This window comes from Bison bison, unplaced genomic scaffold (genome assembly GCF_000754665.1).
Source record: "Bison bison bison isolate TAMUID 2011002044 unplaced genomic scaffold, Bison_UMD1.0 scf7180017864376, whole genome shotgun sequence".
NCBI lineage: Eukaryota > Metazoa > Chordata > Mammalia > Artiodactyla > Bovidae > Bison > Bison bison.
The window spans coordinates 14,604,598-14,620,295 of record NW_011494948.1 but is presented as its reverse complement, the minus strand read 5'-3'; the positions used below and the strand labels follow the sequence as shown (position 1 = coordinate 14,620,295).

Sequence of the window (15,698 nt, the reverse complement as noted above, 5' to 3'; positions counted from 1 at the left end):
ATTCTTGTATTTCTAGAAATTACCTGCTTATCCTTAAGGACCTAACTGAGGTGTTGATTCTCCAAGAATCTCTGAATTATTCTTCTCTCCATCCCCCCACAGAATTAATTTCCTCTCTCCTTTTTGTCATCGTAGCCCTTTGTAGGTAGCTCCCAAACAGCTAGCTATTCATCATAGATGTGTCATAGTTATTAAGAGTGGGGGCCATGTGTTACCCAGCTTTGTCTCTTCCAGGACAAGCATCGAGCGAACATTTGTTGAACTGAAATGTTCAGAACGCCATGCTTGTCATGACTGAGAAAACAACTTGCCTCATTAAAGTCCTCGATCACGGCTGCCCGCACTCACTGTTGCTTGCAGACCCTACTCCCACCTGTTCTATGGTGGTTGTCGGGTTCTATTAAAACGCACTTGGGAGCACTCAACAGAGGGTCATTTTGAGGAGCTGGAGTGCAAGGGGACTGGCGTTTAGCCTTCATTGACGTTTCATTTTGAGAGTTTGCTTTTCTTCCCACCTTTCTGCAGGATCCTAACAGGAGTATCCATACCAGCAGCAGCAGCAGCAGCAGCAGTTGTAGCAGCAGCAGCAGCAGCAGCAGTAGCAGCAGCAGCAGCAGCAGTAGCAGCAGCAGCAGCAGCAGCAGTAGCAGCAGCAGCAGCAGCAGCAGCAGCACCAGTTTTTCCAAGCCTCACAAATTAATGAAGGAGCACAAGGAAAAACCTTCTAAAGACTCCAGAGAACATAAAAGTGCCTTCAAAGAACCTTCCAGGGATCACAACAAATCTTCCAAAGAATCCTCTAAGAAACCCAAAGAAAATAAGCCACTGAAAGAAGAAAAAATTGTTCCTAAGATGGCCTTCAAGGAACCGAAACCCATGTCAAAAGAGCCAAAACCCGACAGTAACTTACTCACGATCACCAGTGGACAGCAAGATAAGAAGGCTCCTAGTAAAAGACCCCCCATTTCAGATTCTGAAGAACTCTCAGCCAAAAAAAGGAAAAAGAGTAGCTCAGAGGCTTTATTTAAAAGTTTTTCTAGCGCACCACCACTGATACTCACTTGTTCTGCTGATAAAAAACAGATAAAAGATAAATCTCATGTCAAGATGGGAAAGGTCAAAATTGAAAGTGAGACATCAGAGAAGAAGAAATCAACTTTACCACCATTTGATGATATTGTGGATCCCAATGATTCTGACGTGGAAGAGAATATGTCCTCTAAGTCTGATGTGAGTAGTCTGCTTGTTTTTTCTCCTTTCCCTTGTTAATTTTTCGATAGCTTCAGGATAAAGATGGAGGAAGAAAACTGACGGTTGCACCATAAAATGGTAGCAAGAAAGGAGACATGGCCTAGAAATGAATTTGCTTGACCAACAGAAAGAAGGAAATGAAATCATTAAGGAATGTGCAGATGTGTAGGCTATGATTTAAGTTGTTTAAGGAAAGATATATTCCATAGTATAATAATGGGTCATTTGAATGGCAGCTGAAAAATCTAGATGCTCATCAGAACTTAGTTGCTGTGCCTTTTCAGTGACTGTGGATTTAGGAAAGTGAAAAGAATGCGATGAAACTAGAATACATCAGAAAGCAAATTTTAAAAAGAAACAAAATATTAGGGTACAGTTATAGTGTTGATCTTTTTGTTCAGTAGAATTATGTAGTTTGTTTATATAGACTAAAAATTGGTGATGGTATTTTTTTAGTACTTTTATTGAGGCAAAATTTTTATAACAATATACTATATATTTTAAATATGTAATTTGATACATTTTGATGTATATGTGTGTCATGAAACCAGATAATGGTATTTTGAAAATGAAATATTTAATTTTTCCTCCTGTAATATAACTGCCCATTTGGAAAGGGGAAGAGTGTATAATCTTCATTACAAGGTTTGCTGACTGGTAGCATTATCTTTTGTGTGTTCCTTAAAGAACATCTGGCCATCTAATAATCCCCCAAAATATTGTTTGATGTTAAGACTTAAACTTACAATTATAGATTTCTTAGAGTTGAAAAGGAATTTCAGGTTACCTATTCTAACCTCCTTCCAATGTAGGAGATCCTACATTTCTAGTGACAGTACTATTAGTTATTCCTTTCTATTTCTGGAGAATGAACATTATTTACTAGGAAGTTATCTCTTCCTCACTTCCCATTTTTCTCTAACTTTGGTCCTCTGCTGTTACTTATCAGTCATGATTGGTCCCACTAATCTCTTTGAGATATCAGTATTTCTAAACAATGTTCAGGGAAGACTTCTGGCTAAAAATCGCCGATCATTTTAGAATACTTTTCTTTCCGTTACATAGAGAGGCTACACTAAAGTTCCTAGCTCAAAGGCTGGCAAGGGCTAGGAGGCCTTAGCAGATTCTCCATTTGCACTGGTCTGGGTAGAAAGGCAGCCAGGTTTAGGACATGGCATCAGATCAAGAGACCACCTCCTTCCTCCCTAGTCTCTGTCAAAATTTTAAATCAGATTATGGGCAGAGTAGCATATAAACACTGGAGATGGGGTAATCTGTTCCAGTGTTTGGTAAAGGCCTTAAAGTGATCATTTGTGAAATGCAGATGAAAGCAATGGATTTCACAAGCATTTGTTTTTCCTCCTTAGCTTTATTCCTCTCCTCTTAATTCAAAACTTGCTCTCAGTACAGAACTTTTTTGGTATGTTTGACTTTTATTTCAAGTCACTCTGAAACCTTCAGTGATGCTGTTGGGGTGTGACCAGTCTGTCAAGATCCTCAAGTTTAGCAACTTTGTTTCTCCATATTCTGTCCTGTTGTAGTTCTTCTAGAACAGAGGTTTTCCAATTGTGGTTTGTGATTTACTAGTGAGCCATGAAATCAATTTAGCATGTCATCACCAGCATTAAAAAAGGAAATAAGAATATATTGTAACTAGTATGGTAAGGAATGGTTTGTGAAATGTTTATTTTAGAGACTGTGTATATATTTCTTACAGTAGTAGGTCATCATCAAAATTTTGAAATCCACCTTTCTTGACTATTTGCTGATTTGTGAGAAGACCAAATAACATTAATAAAACACTATTTTAAAAAAAATCCTTTTTTATTTGGTTGCATTGAATCATGGTTGTGGCTCTCGGGCTTCAGTAGTTGCAGCTTTTGGGCTCTAGAGCACAGGCTCAGTAGTTGCCAATTGGGCTTAGTTGCCCTGCAGGAGTGGGTTTTATTCTCCTGACAGGGATTGTGCCCGTGTCCCCTGCATTGGAAGGCAGATCTTAACCACTGGACCACCAGGGAAGTCCCTATAAAGCACCATGGAATGAATGAGCTTTCTACATGAAGTTATCACAAATGATCTTCCTCTTTAGCTAACTCTGTGTATTCTTAGTTTTATTTGATTCTTGCTCCCTCCCTTTCATATGTAATTTTTAAGATACAACTTTTCCTAAATTTCATGTTCAACTTGATAAATTTATCCAAAGCAATATCTTGAAAAACCTTCTGGAATGAAGAGTTAGAGTTGTAATTCTGTTTGGTAGATAGGAAATTTTTAAGATGGTTCATGACATATTAGAGCCACCTATCCAGTGATCATAACAGGGGTTTTTGTAGTAGTTTACATATCATACAAGGAGACCCTCTAAAAACGTTTGGGTATTCAGTTAAGTTGAGTTGCTCAGTTGTGTCTGAATCTTTGCAAGCCCAAGGACTGCAACATGCCAGACTTCCCTGTCTATCACCAACTCCCAGAGTTTTCTCAAACTCATGTCCATTCAGTCGGTGATGCCAGCCAACCATCTCATCCTCTGTCGTCCCCTTCCCCTCCTGCCTTCGATCTTTCCCAGCGAGTGAGTTCTTTGCAGGAAGTGGCCAAAGTATTGGAGGTTCAGCTTCAGCATTGGTCTTTCCAATGAATATTCAGAACTGATTTCCTTAAGGATTGACTGGTTTGATCTCCTTGCAGTCCAAGGAACTCTCAGGAGTCCTCTCCAGCAACCCAGTTAAAAGGATCAATTCTCCCATGCTCAGGTTTTTTTATGGTCCAGCTCTCACATCCATACATGACTACTGGAAAAGCCCTAGCTTTAACTAGATGGACCTTTGTTGGCAAAGTAATGTCTCTGCTTTTTAATATGTGCCTAGGTTTGTCATAGCTATTCTTCCAAGGAACAAGCATCTTTTAGTTTCACAGCTGCAGTCACCATCTGCAGTGAGTTTGGAGCCCAAGGAAGTAAAGTTGGTCACTGTTTCCATTGTTTCCCCACCTATTTGCCATGAAGTGATGGGACCAGTCGCCATGATCCTCATTCTTTGAAAGTTGAGTTTTAAGCCAACTTTTTCACTCTCCTCTTTTACTTTCATCAAGAGGCTCTTTAGTTCCTCTTTGTTTTCTGCCATATGGGTGGTGTCATCTGGTGCTCGCTTTGGCAGCACATATACTAAAAATAGAGTGGTTTCATCTGCATATCTGAGGTTATTGATATTTCTCCTGGCAATCTTGATTCCAGCTTGTGCTTCATCCAGCTTGGCATTTCACATGATGTACTCTGCATATAAGTTAAATAAGCAGGGTGACAATATATAGCCTTGACATACTCCTTTCCCAATTTGGAACCAGTGCATAGTTCCATGTCCGGTTCTAACTGTTGCTTCTTGACCTGCATACTGATTTCTCAGAAGGCAGTTTAAGGTGGTCTGGTATTCTCATCTCTTTAAGAATTTTCCACAGTTCATTGTGATTCGCACAGTCAAAGACTTTGGCATAGTCAGTAAAGCAGAAATAGATGTTTTTCTGGAACTCTCTTGCTTGCTTGAAATGTTCGCTTGGTATGTCTAATTTTCTTGAGTTCTCGTCTTTCCCATTCTATTGTTTCCCTCTATTTCTATGCATTGATCACTGAGGAAGGCTTTCTTATCTCTCCTTGCTATTTGGAACTCTGCATTCAGATGGATATATCTTTCCTTTCTCCTTTGCCTTTCACTTCTCTTCTTTTCTCAGCTATTTGTAAGGCCTCCTCAGACAGCCATTTTGCCTTTTTGCGTTTCTTTTTCTTGGGGATGGTTTTGATCACCTCTTCCTGTACAATGTTATGAACCTCTGTCCATAGTTCTTCAGATACTGTGTCTATCAGATCTAATCCCTTGAATCTGTCACTTCTGCTGTATAATTGAAGGGATTTGATTTAGGTCATACCTGAATGGTCTAGTGGTTTTCCCTAATTTTGTCAATTGAAGTCTGAATTTTGCAATAAGGAGTTCATGTTCTGAGCCACAGTCAGCTCCCAGTCTTGTTTTTGCTGACTGTATAGAGCTTCTCCATCCTCAGCTGTAAAGAACATAATCTGATTTCCGTATTGTCCATGTGTAGAGTTTTCTCTTGTATTGTTGGAAGAGGGTGTTTGCTATGACCAGTGTGCTCTCTTGGCAAAACTCTGTTAGCCTTTGCTGTACTTCATTTTGGGGTTATTTGGGTGTAAAATCCAACAGCTGTACTTTCCTTATTGGTTTTCTAGTAGTGCTTTTATCGTTGCTGCTATTGGTTTAATATTCTACATATAGGTGGTAGAACAGAAAAGAATTGACTAAAAGTTGTTTCAAGTAAGCCAGGGTCCAAAAGACTTTATGTTTGCAAAGGAGGATGAAAGAGAGCTGAAATTCTCTTTCTCCACTGGTTAAGGTAACTTATGTTTGGCCTTTCTGCTACCTGGTGACCCTTCTGTGGTTAAGACCAAAGGAACAGGAAGCAATTGTAATGGACAGCACTAAGCTACCCCTGGCCTTCCCTTGGCAAGCAATTGATTGGATAGCTTGGGACAGACCCACCTTCAAGGACACCATTCCCATTGTCCTGGTGGTGAGCCTGTCTGCATCTGAGTAAGTAGGATCAGATGACCTGATCTGTCTGAGGACCTTTCCGGCTTCATTATTTGAACATCAGTCAGATTTATGTTCATTGGTGGAGGGCCGGGTAGAGGGTAATTTAACACATAGCAGGCAGAGATCATGGACTTTGGAAACAGTAGAAGGACACAAAAAGAAATTGAACCAAGTATGAGGAATTGGGGAGGGCCAGGGGAAAAGGTTATTCACTTGGTATGTCTGTAAAGAAAGTATCTTGTCTTGGCACAGGATAGTTAGGATTAGAAGGAAGAATTTTTTAAAAAGAGCTTTTCCATAATTAAGTTAGATTTGGGTTTCATATAAAAAATAAAAATCAGTGCTGTTAAGATGGATTAGGAAGCTTAGACTGTTGATTCGTATGTTTCTTCATTTGATTCTCATCGTATGTTTCTTGGTTATGATTTTTATATACTTTGGTTTTTTAAAAATATTTATTTATTTATTTGGCTGTATTGGGTCTTAGCTGTGACACATGAGGTCTTTTGTTGCAGAGCACTGGCTCTCCACTTGTGGCATGCACTCAGAAGTTTGCAGTTTGTGGGCTTAGCTGCTCTATGGCATGTGGGATCTTAGTTCCCCTACCAGAGATTGAACTCATGTCACCTGCATTAGAAGGTGGATTGTTAACCCCTAGACCATCAGAGAAGTCCCTGATTTTTATATACTTTGTATGTGAGTAGAGAAAAAAAAAGTGTATCCTTGGTTTATATGCCTGTATGATTTTTGAGGAATCATTTATTTGTTGATGTGCATGTGGGTAGGGAGGTAGTAATCAAGTAATTAGGAGTCTGTACTGTGGTGTCAGACAGGCTGTTGTTTTTTTAATAAACTTTTTATTTTGTATAGTAGGCTGCAGTCCATGGGGTCGCTAGAAGTCAGACACAACTGAGTGACTTCACTTTCACTTTTCACTTTCATGCATTGGAGAAGGCAATGGCACCCCACTCCAGTACTCTTGCCTGGAAAATCCCATGGATGGAGGAGCCTGGTGGGCTGCAGTCCATGGGGTCGCTAAGAGTCGGACACGACTGAGCGACTTCACTTTCACTTTTCACTTTCATGCATTGGAGAAGGAAATGGCAACCCACTCCAGTGTTCTTGCCTGAAGGATCCCAGGGACGGGGGAGCCTGGTGGGCTGCCGTCGATGGGGTCGCACAGAGTCGGACACGACTGAAGTGACTTAGCAGCAGGAGCAGCAGCATAGCCAAGTAACAATGTTCTGATAGTCTCAGGTAGACAGTAAAAGGGCTCAGGCCATATATGTACATGTATCCATTCTCCCCCAAACTCCTCTCTAATAGGCTGCCACATAACATTGAGCAGAGTTCCCTGTGCCATACAGTACGTCCTTGTTGGTTATTCATTTTAAATATAGAGGTGTGTACACATCCATCTCAAACTCCCTACTATCCCTCCCCCCTGTTCTTCCCCTCTGGCAACTATGAGTTTGTTCTCTAAATCTATGAGTCAGATAAGCTGTTTTGAATCCCAGCTCTACCAGTAATCTTGGGCAAATAATTTGACCTTCTATATTTCTAATTTTCTTTTCTTTATTTTTTACTTTTGTGAAATAGAGATATTGCCTTTACTTTTCAGGATTATTGTGAAAATAGTCAATTTAGGTAAAGCACTTAATACACTAACCAAAAAATGTTATGAGCTATTTATTGTTCCATGATTTGGCTTCTGGCAGTCCTTATTACCTATAGCTTTGAAGGAGATTTTTTTAATATTCAGAAATACTTTAGAATTCTAGTGTACTTTTTCAAGTGTGGGTTAAATGTTTTAAAGGGGAAAAAGCACTTGAAATACATGTCTCTTTGCCCTGGATTTTGCGTTGAGGAGGTATACGGCCTTGATAGTGATGTGCACGTGTAATATGGTAACTGGAAAAATACAGGACAGGGAATCTCAGTATTAAATCAAAAGTTAAGCCAAAGTTTCCCAGGATCTTTTTAGCTTTTTAATTAAATGAAATAAAGGGCTAGAGCTTACCTAGTACTGCATTGGTAGGCACTTGGTAGATTTTTTTTTTTTTTATTGCTATTACTATTAAAAGAAGACATCCTAAGAAATGATTTATCTTTGGATTATTATTAATATGACTGAAAGAGTAATTTTTAAATAGGATTTGAAATTCCTGAAATGCTTCTCATTTTATAAAGAAACCTAAAATTGTCACATGAAAGTCCATCAATAATTTTCCTTTACAGAATTTGGGAGGTGGAAGCTGGGAGGGTGGGGAGGGAGGCAGAAGGACTGTTTTTATAGAGGGTGAACATTTAGCAAAGACTGAAAACATGATAAGGGCCTGTTTTTGTTGTGTATGTAAATTTCAGCATTAAGAAAATTTTGCATTTAAGAACTTACGTAATTCCATTAGAGTAAAGCTGTTCTTGGTTGAAGAATTCATCTTTTTGTAGCCATAATGGCCACTTGTGGCAAGTGGTTGTTCTTACTAGTAACTGGCACTAACTAGCAGCAAGAAAGGGTAAGGATCTGAATGTGTCTGGGTCAACTAGAAGTTTGTAATTCTGTTTTTCATTAACCTGTTGAAAGGTTAATTTAGAATAAAAACAAATCCTTTAACTGTAGTTCCCTAGTTTTTCTTTTTCATGTAACTCTGCTTTTAAAGGGAAGTTTATTGAGTTAGTGTTGTTTTGTGATATGAGGAAGTTCGGTATTCATAGCAGAAAAGAGGGAAAAACAGTAAAAGAAAATCGAAATAACCATGTATGTCAGATTCAGTTATGGTAGTAATTTCCTTATCATTGCCTTCACTTTTTTTTTTTTTAATCTTGCTTTGTAGAGATTTAATCATAATTTAAAAGTACAGAAGTTAAAAGTTTTCATTATGTTTCCTTGTAAATGGGCAGACTACATTTGGCAGTGTGAGAAATGAAATTTTAATCATATCTTGATAGTTTGGCTTACCAGTGTTTTCTTAGATAAAATCTTGACAAAGAACAATGAAATCTCATCAGATGGAGTGGGTTTTCCGGAGGGTGGTTGGTGGTTCAGATACAGAGTAAAGACTTCAAACCAGCTTAGCAGAAAGTTTCTTTGGAAAGAAAAAAAGGAAGAAGGAAAAAGAAACTCTCCTCCCTGCACTCCCCCCCAGCCCCGCTTTTGTGGTGCCTCATTTCCTCTGGCCCCGCCCTGTCCCCTGCCCTGCTTACACTGTCTGGAGCTGGCAGTAAATGTCCTGCTGTTGAAGCACTGGCCTCAGGTTTTTATGTGATGGAACGTTGTGGCAGTCAGAGAAGAAGGTCTTTATTGTGCTTTCAAAGTGGCTTTTTAATGACTTGTAATTCCAGCACATGCAAGAGCTGTAAAGTCTGTAAGGATGGTGAGTGAGCAGCTGGAGAGGCCATTCATTAAAGGGCTGCCCTGACCCTCTGGGGAGGGGGGTGCTCTCTTGTTCTGGACTCCTATTCTCTGCATATTATAACTGGAAGTAAACAGTACCTGAAGGCGTGTACTTCTCCTCTGTAGATGTAGCCCTGGGGTGGAACATTCTTTAACATCGTTGGCAGAAAGGTAACTTTGTTGGATGCCAGGAGACACTGCACCTGACCTGTTTCCTAATGCTTGGTTGGTTGTTGTCTGCTGTCTGTGCTCAATGGGATCAGATGCAGGAGGCGCAGCCTAGCCAGTCCTCTGGTCCTTTGTTCAGACACATTCCTCACTTATTCCAAAAAGGATTTGAAACAATTAAACCGGATATATTAAAACAAAAAACTAAGAGGCTCTTTCTCTTCCATGTTTGGGTGCTATACCATGCCCGAATGGTTTTTCAGTTTTTAAGTTAAATTATTCCTTAGAAGCCCTTAGGTAGCTGAGGGTCATGAACAGAGAAGGGGCCCTATCATTGAAGAATTGGTTGTCATCAAGAATTGCCAGCACTCACCATTTTCACTTGCTTGTATTGAATTTTCTCTCTCCCAGTAAATTTCGTGAGCCTCCTTCAAGGAAGCTGCTTTGCCTGTTCAGTGCATTCTTGTTTCTTATCCTAGGGCCTGTGATTTTTATGTCATTGTCCCATCTGTCATGTAGACACAAAGTCAAGGATGTGACTCAACGTGGTATTTGCACAACTAGCTTTACCATGTCATCATGATGCCTGATATTTGTAGCTAAACTTTCCTTCAGTGCTTTCTATGTGCCAGTCACCCTTCTAAGAACTTCACTTGTTTTAACTCACTTAATTCTCAAAACAACTCTGTGAAAGACTCATTATTCCCATTTTATAGATGGGAAAACTGAAGCTCAAAGATTAAGAAACTTGCCCAACATCGCTGTGTTTAAAGTAGAGCCAGAATTTGATCCTATTTGGTAGAGGATGCACTCAAGAGGATTCAGGGGTGAGGGAAATCTTACTGTTCCAGGAATTCATATTGTGATTACAGAGATGTGCTTCATGAAATTGGCATCACTGCTGTGAAAGCCTTTTGTGTTTATTTGTGTGTTGGCCAACTCTGGTTGGCATGGGTGATCTTAGTTCCCCAATCGGGGATCAAAACCCCTGCCTCCTGCCTTGGAAGTGCAGAATCTTAACTACTGGACCACCAGGGAAGTCTCTTGTGTGTGTGTATGTATTTTGATGAAAGCCTTTGATACCGTATTTCTTATTCCATTTATGAATCCTGTTTCTTTGACCTCTTCATTTGTTTGGGCTCTACCAACAGCCTTCAGGAGGTGACAGGTTGTCTTCATGGGTGGGTTTGGCATGCACAGTCAGAACTGAGGGATGTGCAATGAAACATCCAGGGACCTCTCACTTCATACACATATTCACTTAAAATAAAACCAACCCTCGTAGTTCTGAATTTTAACATTATTGTGATGTATCATCAGCACTGGTTCCCAGCTCTCAAAAGTTTCCCCACCTTGCTTCTGTGTGAGAATTTATGGATAACAGAGCTGAGCTGTAATTTTGAGCTTTCCCAGAAGGTGCCACCAAATAACAAATGCTGTCCTCCAGTTTGAAGATTTTTTTTTGAATCTTCTAGTTCCATTTTGTAACTTCATGTTACAATGCCTCTAAGGTATTCAAAACATCGACTGGGCTTTCTTTGAATTAGGAGACAAGATAATGCAGTGGATTTAGGTAGAGGGTGGTTTTCTTTTGGTGTCTATGTAATTATTTAACCAAGTTTGAGAAATTGTTCTCAGTGGGTAACAATTTATGACTGTAAACTTTCAAGGCAGTGTCAAGGTCCACAAAGAAAAATTACCCCTAAGAGGCTTCTTTAGGTCACTAAAGGTGACTGCACAGTGAGATGTTCCCAGATAAAGTCAAAGATCCTTCTATTAGGTGAAAGAAAATGGAAAAGCATTTACTGAAGTGTGTGGAGACAACAGGCTTTGCCTTTGAATTCTGAAGATGTGGGGGATGGGGATGGTGGGGGCTTGGGATAGGGAGAAATTGTCAGAGTCAGTGACACAGAGAAAAGGAGATTTCCTTGCCTTGCTTGGTCATGGGAAGAAAATATACATATGGGGTCCTCAGATGTTACTTAAGTAAATAAGTAAGGTAATTACTAGAATGCCCTGGTTTAGGACCTGAGTGTTTAGAATCATAGGACTGTTTTTTTTTTTTTTTAATTAAATTGTTGACCCGTGCTTTATTTTCTGACTCTTCTTCTGCTTTTGCTTTAAATATGATAAAATCATCATGTCCCTTTGAGTAACTACAAACATTTCCTTCTAAACATGTTTGGTTTTAGTGTTCTTCGATTACATTTGTCTTATTTAACGACATTTGAAAATATTTATGTGGTTCAGTTCAGTTCAGTTCAGTCGCTCACTCCTATATACAAACACTGTATTAGGTAGTACTGATGGTACAACATTGGAATTTAGGCTCAGTTTTGAGGGAAGGGAAGCATGCATTAGTGGGGTTCAGGGTAGATGGGTAGGAGAAGGCGTTCTTTTTTTTTCCCCCTTTTTGGCTGCACTGGGTCTTCGGTGTTATGTGTAGGCTTTCTCCAGTTGCGGTGAGTGGAGGCAGCTGTCTAGTTGCATTGCACGCCTTCTCACTGTGGTGGCTTCTCTTCTTGCTGAGCGTGGGCTCGTGGGCTCCAGTAGTTGTGGCCCATGGGCTTAGTTGCCCCATGGCATGTGGGATCTTCCCAGACCAGGGGTTGAACCCATGTCCCCTGCACTGGCAGATGGATCCCTAACCACTGCACCACCAGGGAAGTCTGGAGAAGGCAGTTTATGATTGGAGGAACAAATGTAGACAAATCTGTGTAGACCTTACTGTAAATGAAGAGAGCTCTTACGTACGAATCCCTGCAGTTAATTTATCAAACTGGTTTGTCAGGAATGAAGAAAACCTTAATTGAACTCAACTTCGTGAGGCATGTCCTAGTCACATGTCACTCTGCAGCCTCTTATTTATTCTGTATAATATGTGAGATAGATTCCCCCCTCCTCATGTTACTATGTGAAAGCAGCAGAACTAGAATTTGAATCCAGGTCTAAACCATGCCCAAGCCCATGTACTGTACCATCGATTACACCTTGTTGAGAAAGAAAGGAATTGCATCAAATTAAAACCACTGTGGGACTGATTAAATCTTTTCAAGAAAAAAGACTAATTAGCAGCATTAACTCTCTGACCTTCTGGCTTTCTCTGACCCCCTGACAGTGGGACCACAATTCAGTGAAAGGCGGGGAATAAGAAGTAAGATGTATTAGTCATGTACTCATTGGAAAAGACGCTGATGCTGGGAAAGATTGAAGGCAAAGGGATGAAGCAGGCAGCAGGGGATAAAATGGTTGGATGACATCACTGACTCAATGGACATGAATTTGAGCAACCTCCAGGAAATAGTGGAGGACGGAGGAGCCTGGTGTACTACAGTCCATGGGGTCAAAAAGAGTTGGACATGGCTTAGTGACTAAACAATAATAAAGCCACAGTATTTGGGTTCTCGGCTATGAATAATGGGTGCAGTGAGCTGGCTTCGATTTTCACAGTGCTGATCAACTCATGCTTTATATCATTTTCAAAGCAGTAGAATTGCAGAATATATTGAGAAGTGGTGGTTCTTTAGAGTCTATCCAAGGGTACTTACTGATGTACTGACTTACTAGCTTTTTTCTTACACATTATACCAGAGGCTAGGACCCGGCCAGTGTGACTGTGTGAGCTCCCATCTACCACATTGTATCGTCTTAAGGTTGTACTTATAGTCAAAGGCTTTGGCATAGTCATTGAAGCAGAAGTAGATGTTTTTCTAGAATTCTCTTGCTTTTTCTATGATCCAACAGATGTTGGCAATTTGATCTCTGGTTAGTTCCTCTGCGTCTTCTAAGTCCAGCTTGTACATGTGGAAATTCCCAGATCACATACCGCTGAAGCCTAGCTTGACGGATTTTGAGCATTACCTTGCCAGCATGTGAAATGAGCACAATTGTATGATAGTTTGAACATTCTTTGGCATTGTCTTTCTTTGGGATTGGAATGAAAACTAACCTTTTTCAGTCCTGTGGTCACTGCTGAGTTTTCCAAATTTGCTGGCATATTGAGTGAAGCACTTTAGCAGCATTATCTTTTAGGATTTGAAATAGATCAGCTGGAATTCCATCACCTCCACCAGCTTTGTTCATAGCGATGCTTCCTAAGGCCCACTTGACTTCACACTCCAGGATGTCTGCTTCTAGGTGATTGACCACACCATCATTGTTATCTGGGTCATTAAAACCTTTTTTGTACAGTTCTTCTGTGTATTCTTGCCACCTCTTCTCAATATCTTCTGCTTCTGTTAGGTCCATACCATTTCTGTCCTTTATTGTGCCCACCTTTGTCTGAAATGTTCCATTGGTATCTCCAATTTTCTTAACGAGATCTCTGGTCTTTCCCATTCTATTGTTTTCCTCTCTTTCTTTGCATTGTTTGCTGAAGAAGGCTTTCTCCTCTCTCCTTGCTATTCTCTACAACTCTGCATTTGAATGGGTATATCTTTCTTTTTCTCCTTTGCCTTTTTCTTCTCGTCTTTTCTCAGCTATTTGTAAAGCTCCTTTGACAACCACTTTGCTTTCTTGCATTTCTTTTTCTTGGGATGGTTTTGGTCACCACCTCCTGTACAATGTTATGAACCTCCATCCATAGTTCTTTAGGTACTCTGTCTACAGATCTAATCCTTTGAAACTATTAGGAATGTAGAGTTCCCTTGTCCTAGAACATGGCCATCCCTGGGCCCGCATCCTGGGCCCAGGAGAGGCATGGCCCTCCAGCATCAACTTGGAATCTAAAGATGAAACCAAATCGACTTTCTAGTGGTAGGCTGTAAAATGTGGATTTTACTGATGGTGATAAGATTATGAATGCAAACTTCCACTCAGGTATTAATTCATGCAAAATTTTTAAATATGTCATAGACAAAGACTTAACGTTTTTGTTTAGTAATTTACTAATAGTGTTCTATGAAGACCTGGTGTTGGTAGGTGTTCTTGTAAAGATTAAGAGGCAAAGCTGCAGTCTAGGAATTTAGTGATTTATAATCCATGGTCATCACGTATTTTTAATTTCAGTACTGTTTCCAAGGAGTCACTTTCCACTTGGCCTAACCTTAGATCATGTTGTGAATCAAAACAGAGTGTTGCTGAAAGTCCACCCTGGATTAAAATGTTTAGTATCTGACAGATTCTACGTGAAGTGATCTGACACATTTTCAGAGTTGTAAAATGCTCACTCTATTTTCACGTTTCCTCCTCTTTCTCATTATTCTCCAGGGTTATTTTAATTAAAGGTGAACATCAAACTTGTTTCTGATCTTTTGATGGATTATTTTGTTTATTTATTTTTTGGCCACATTGCACACAGCATGTGGGGTCTTAGTTCCCCTCCCAGGGATCGAACCCATACCCCCTACATTGGGATCACAGAGTCTTAATCATTGGATGGCCAAGGAAGTCCCATGATGGGTTATTTTAAAGTGCTGGGTTATCTGATAACTTTATGTGAGAGTCATGCCTTACACTTGCTTACGAAGCTTGCATTCACTGTCTAGCAACTAACTTTCAGAAACATGCAACAAGTTACCTCTCCACTTTTATGTTTTTATTTTTTCATACTTAAAACAGTATTTGTTTATTTGGCTGTACCAGGTCTTAGTTGTATGTGAGATCTTTTTTAGTCACAGCATGCAAATTCTTAGTTGTGACATATGGCATCTAGTTCCCTGACCAGGGATTGAACCTGGGCCCCCTGCACTGGGAGTGCTGAGTGTTAGTCACTGGACCATCAGTCAGAGAAGTCCCTCCTCTCCATTTTTAAAGACCAGCCATGCACAGTCCTCCTTGGACTGTACAATAAGACCAGTGAGTCTCAGATCCCTCTCCTAAAACTAAGGTTAAAGGAAGGTGGTGATGTGTTCCATGGTGCCTGTCTTTTGATCTTCATCATATTAATAGCTTTGTTGTCTCTCTTCTCTTTTTAGAAAACCCTCCACAGCTTACTATGTACTCTTTTAAAGATATAAGACCAAATTTGGAAACCATGAACATCTATTTTTAATACAGCATTTATTTCACCCTTTAGAAAATCCTAGCATTTTTGAAAGCAGGAAGACTTTGGAAATTTCCTTTTACAACTTGCCTTTTGCAGAGGAGACCTTGAGACCAGGTTTTATAACCTGCCCAAGATCAGGATGCTCTCATTGCCCCCCAAAAGGCCCTCAGGAGGTAGGCGCCTGGTTGGTGTGCCAGTTGATGTTGATGTGCCAGTTGCAACTGTTGATGTCCAGTTGCAACAATTTATAACCCTTCATACATCCTTCACTCCTTTTCTCAAACTCTTCTCCACTTGAACA

The 15,698-nt window shown here is 40.1% G+C and overlaps 1 protein-coding gene across 1 annotated transcript in view; it reads left to right on the top strand.

Annotated features, from left to right (window-relative positions):
- Positions 1 to 15,698, top strand: part of MLLT3 (myeloid/lymphoid or mixed-lineage leukemia (trithorax homolog, Drosophila); translocated to, 3) — a 290,918-nt gene that overhangs the window by 215,196 nt on the left and 60,024 nt on the right. The window contains exon 5 of the mRNA XM_010857077.1: positions 526 to 1,230. Coding sequence (XP_010855379.1) covers positions 526 to 1,230 — 705 coding nt within the window. The remainder of the gene's footprint in view (positions 1 to 525; positions 1,231 to 15,698) is intronic.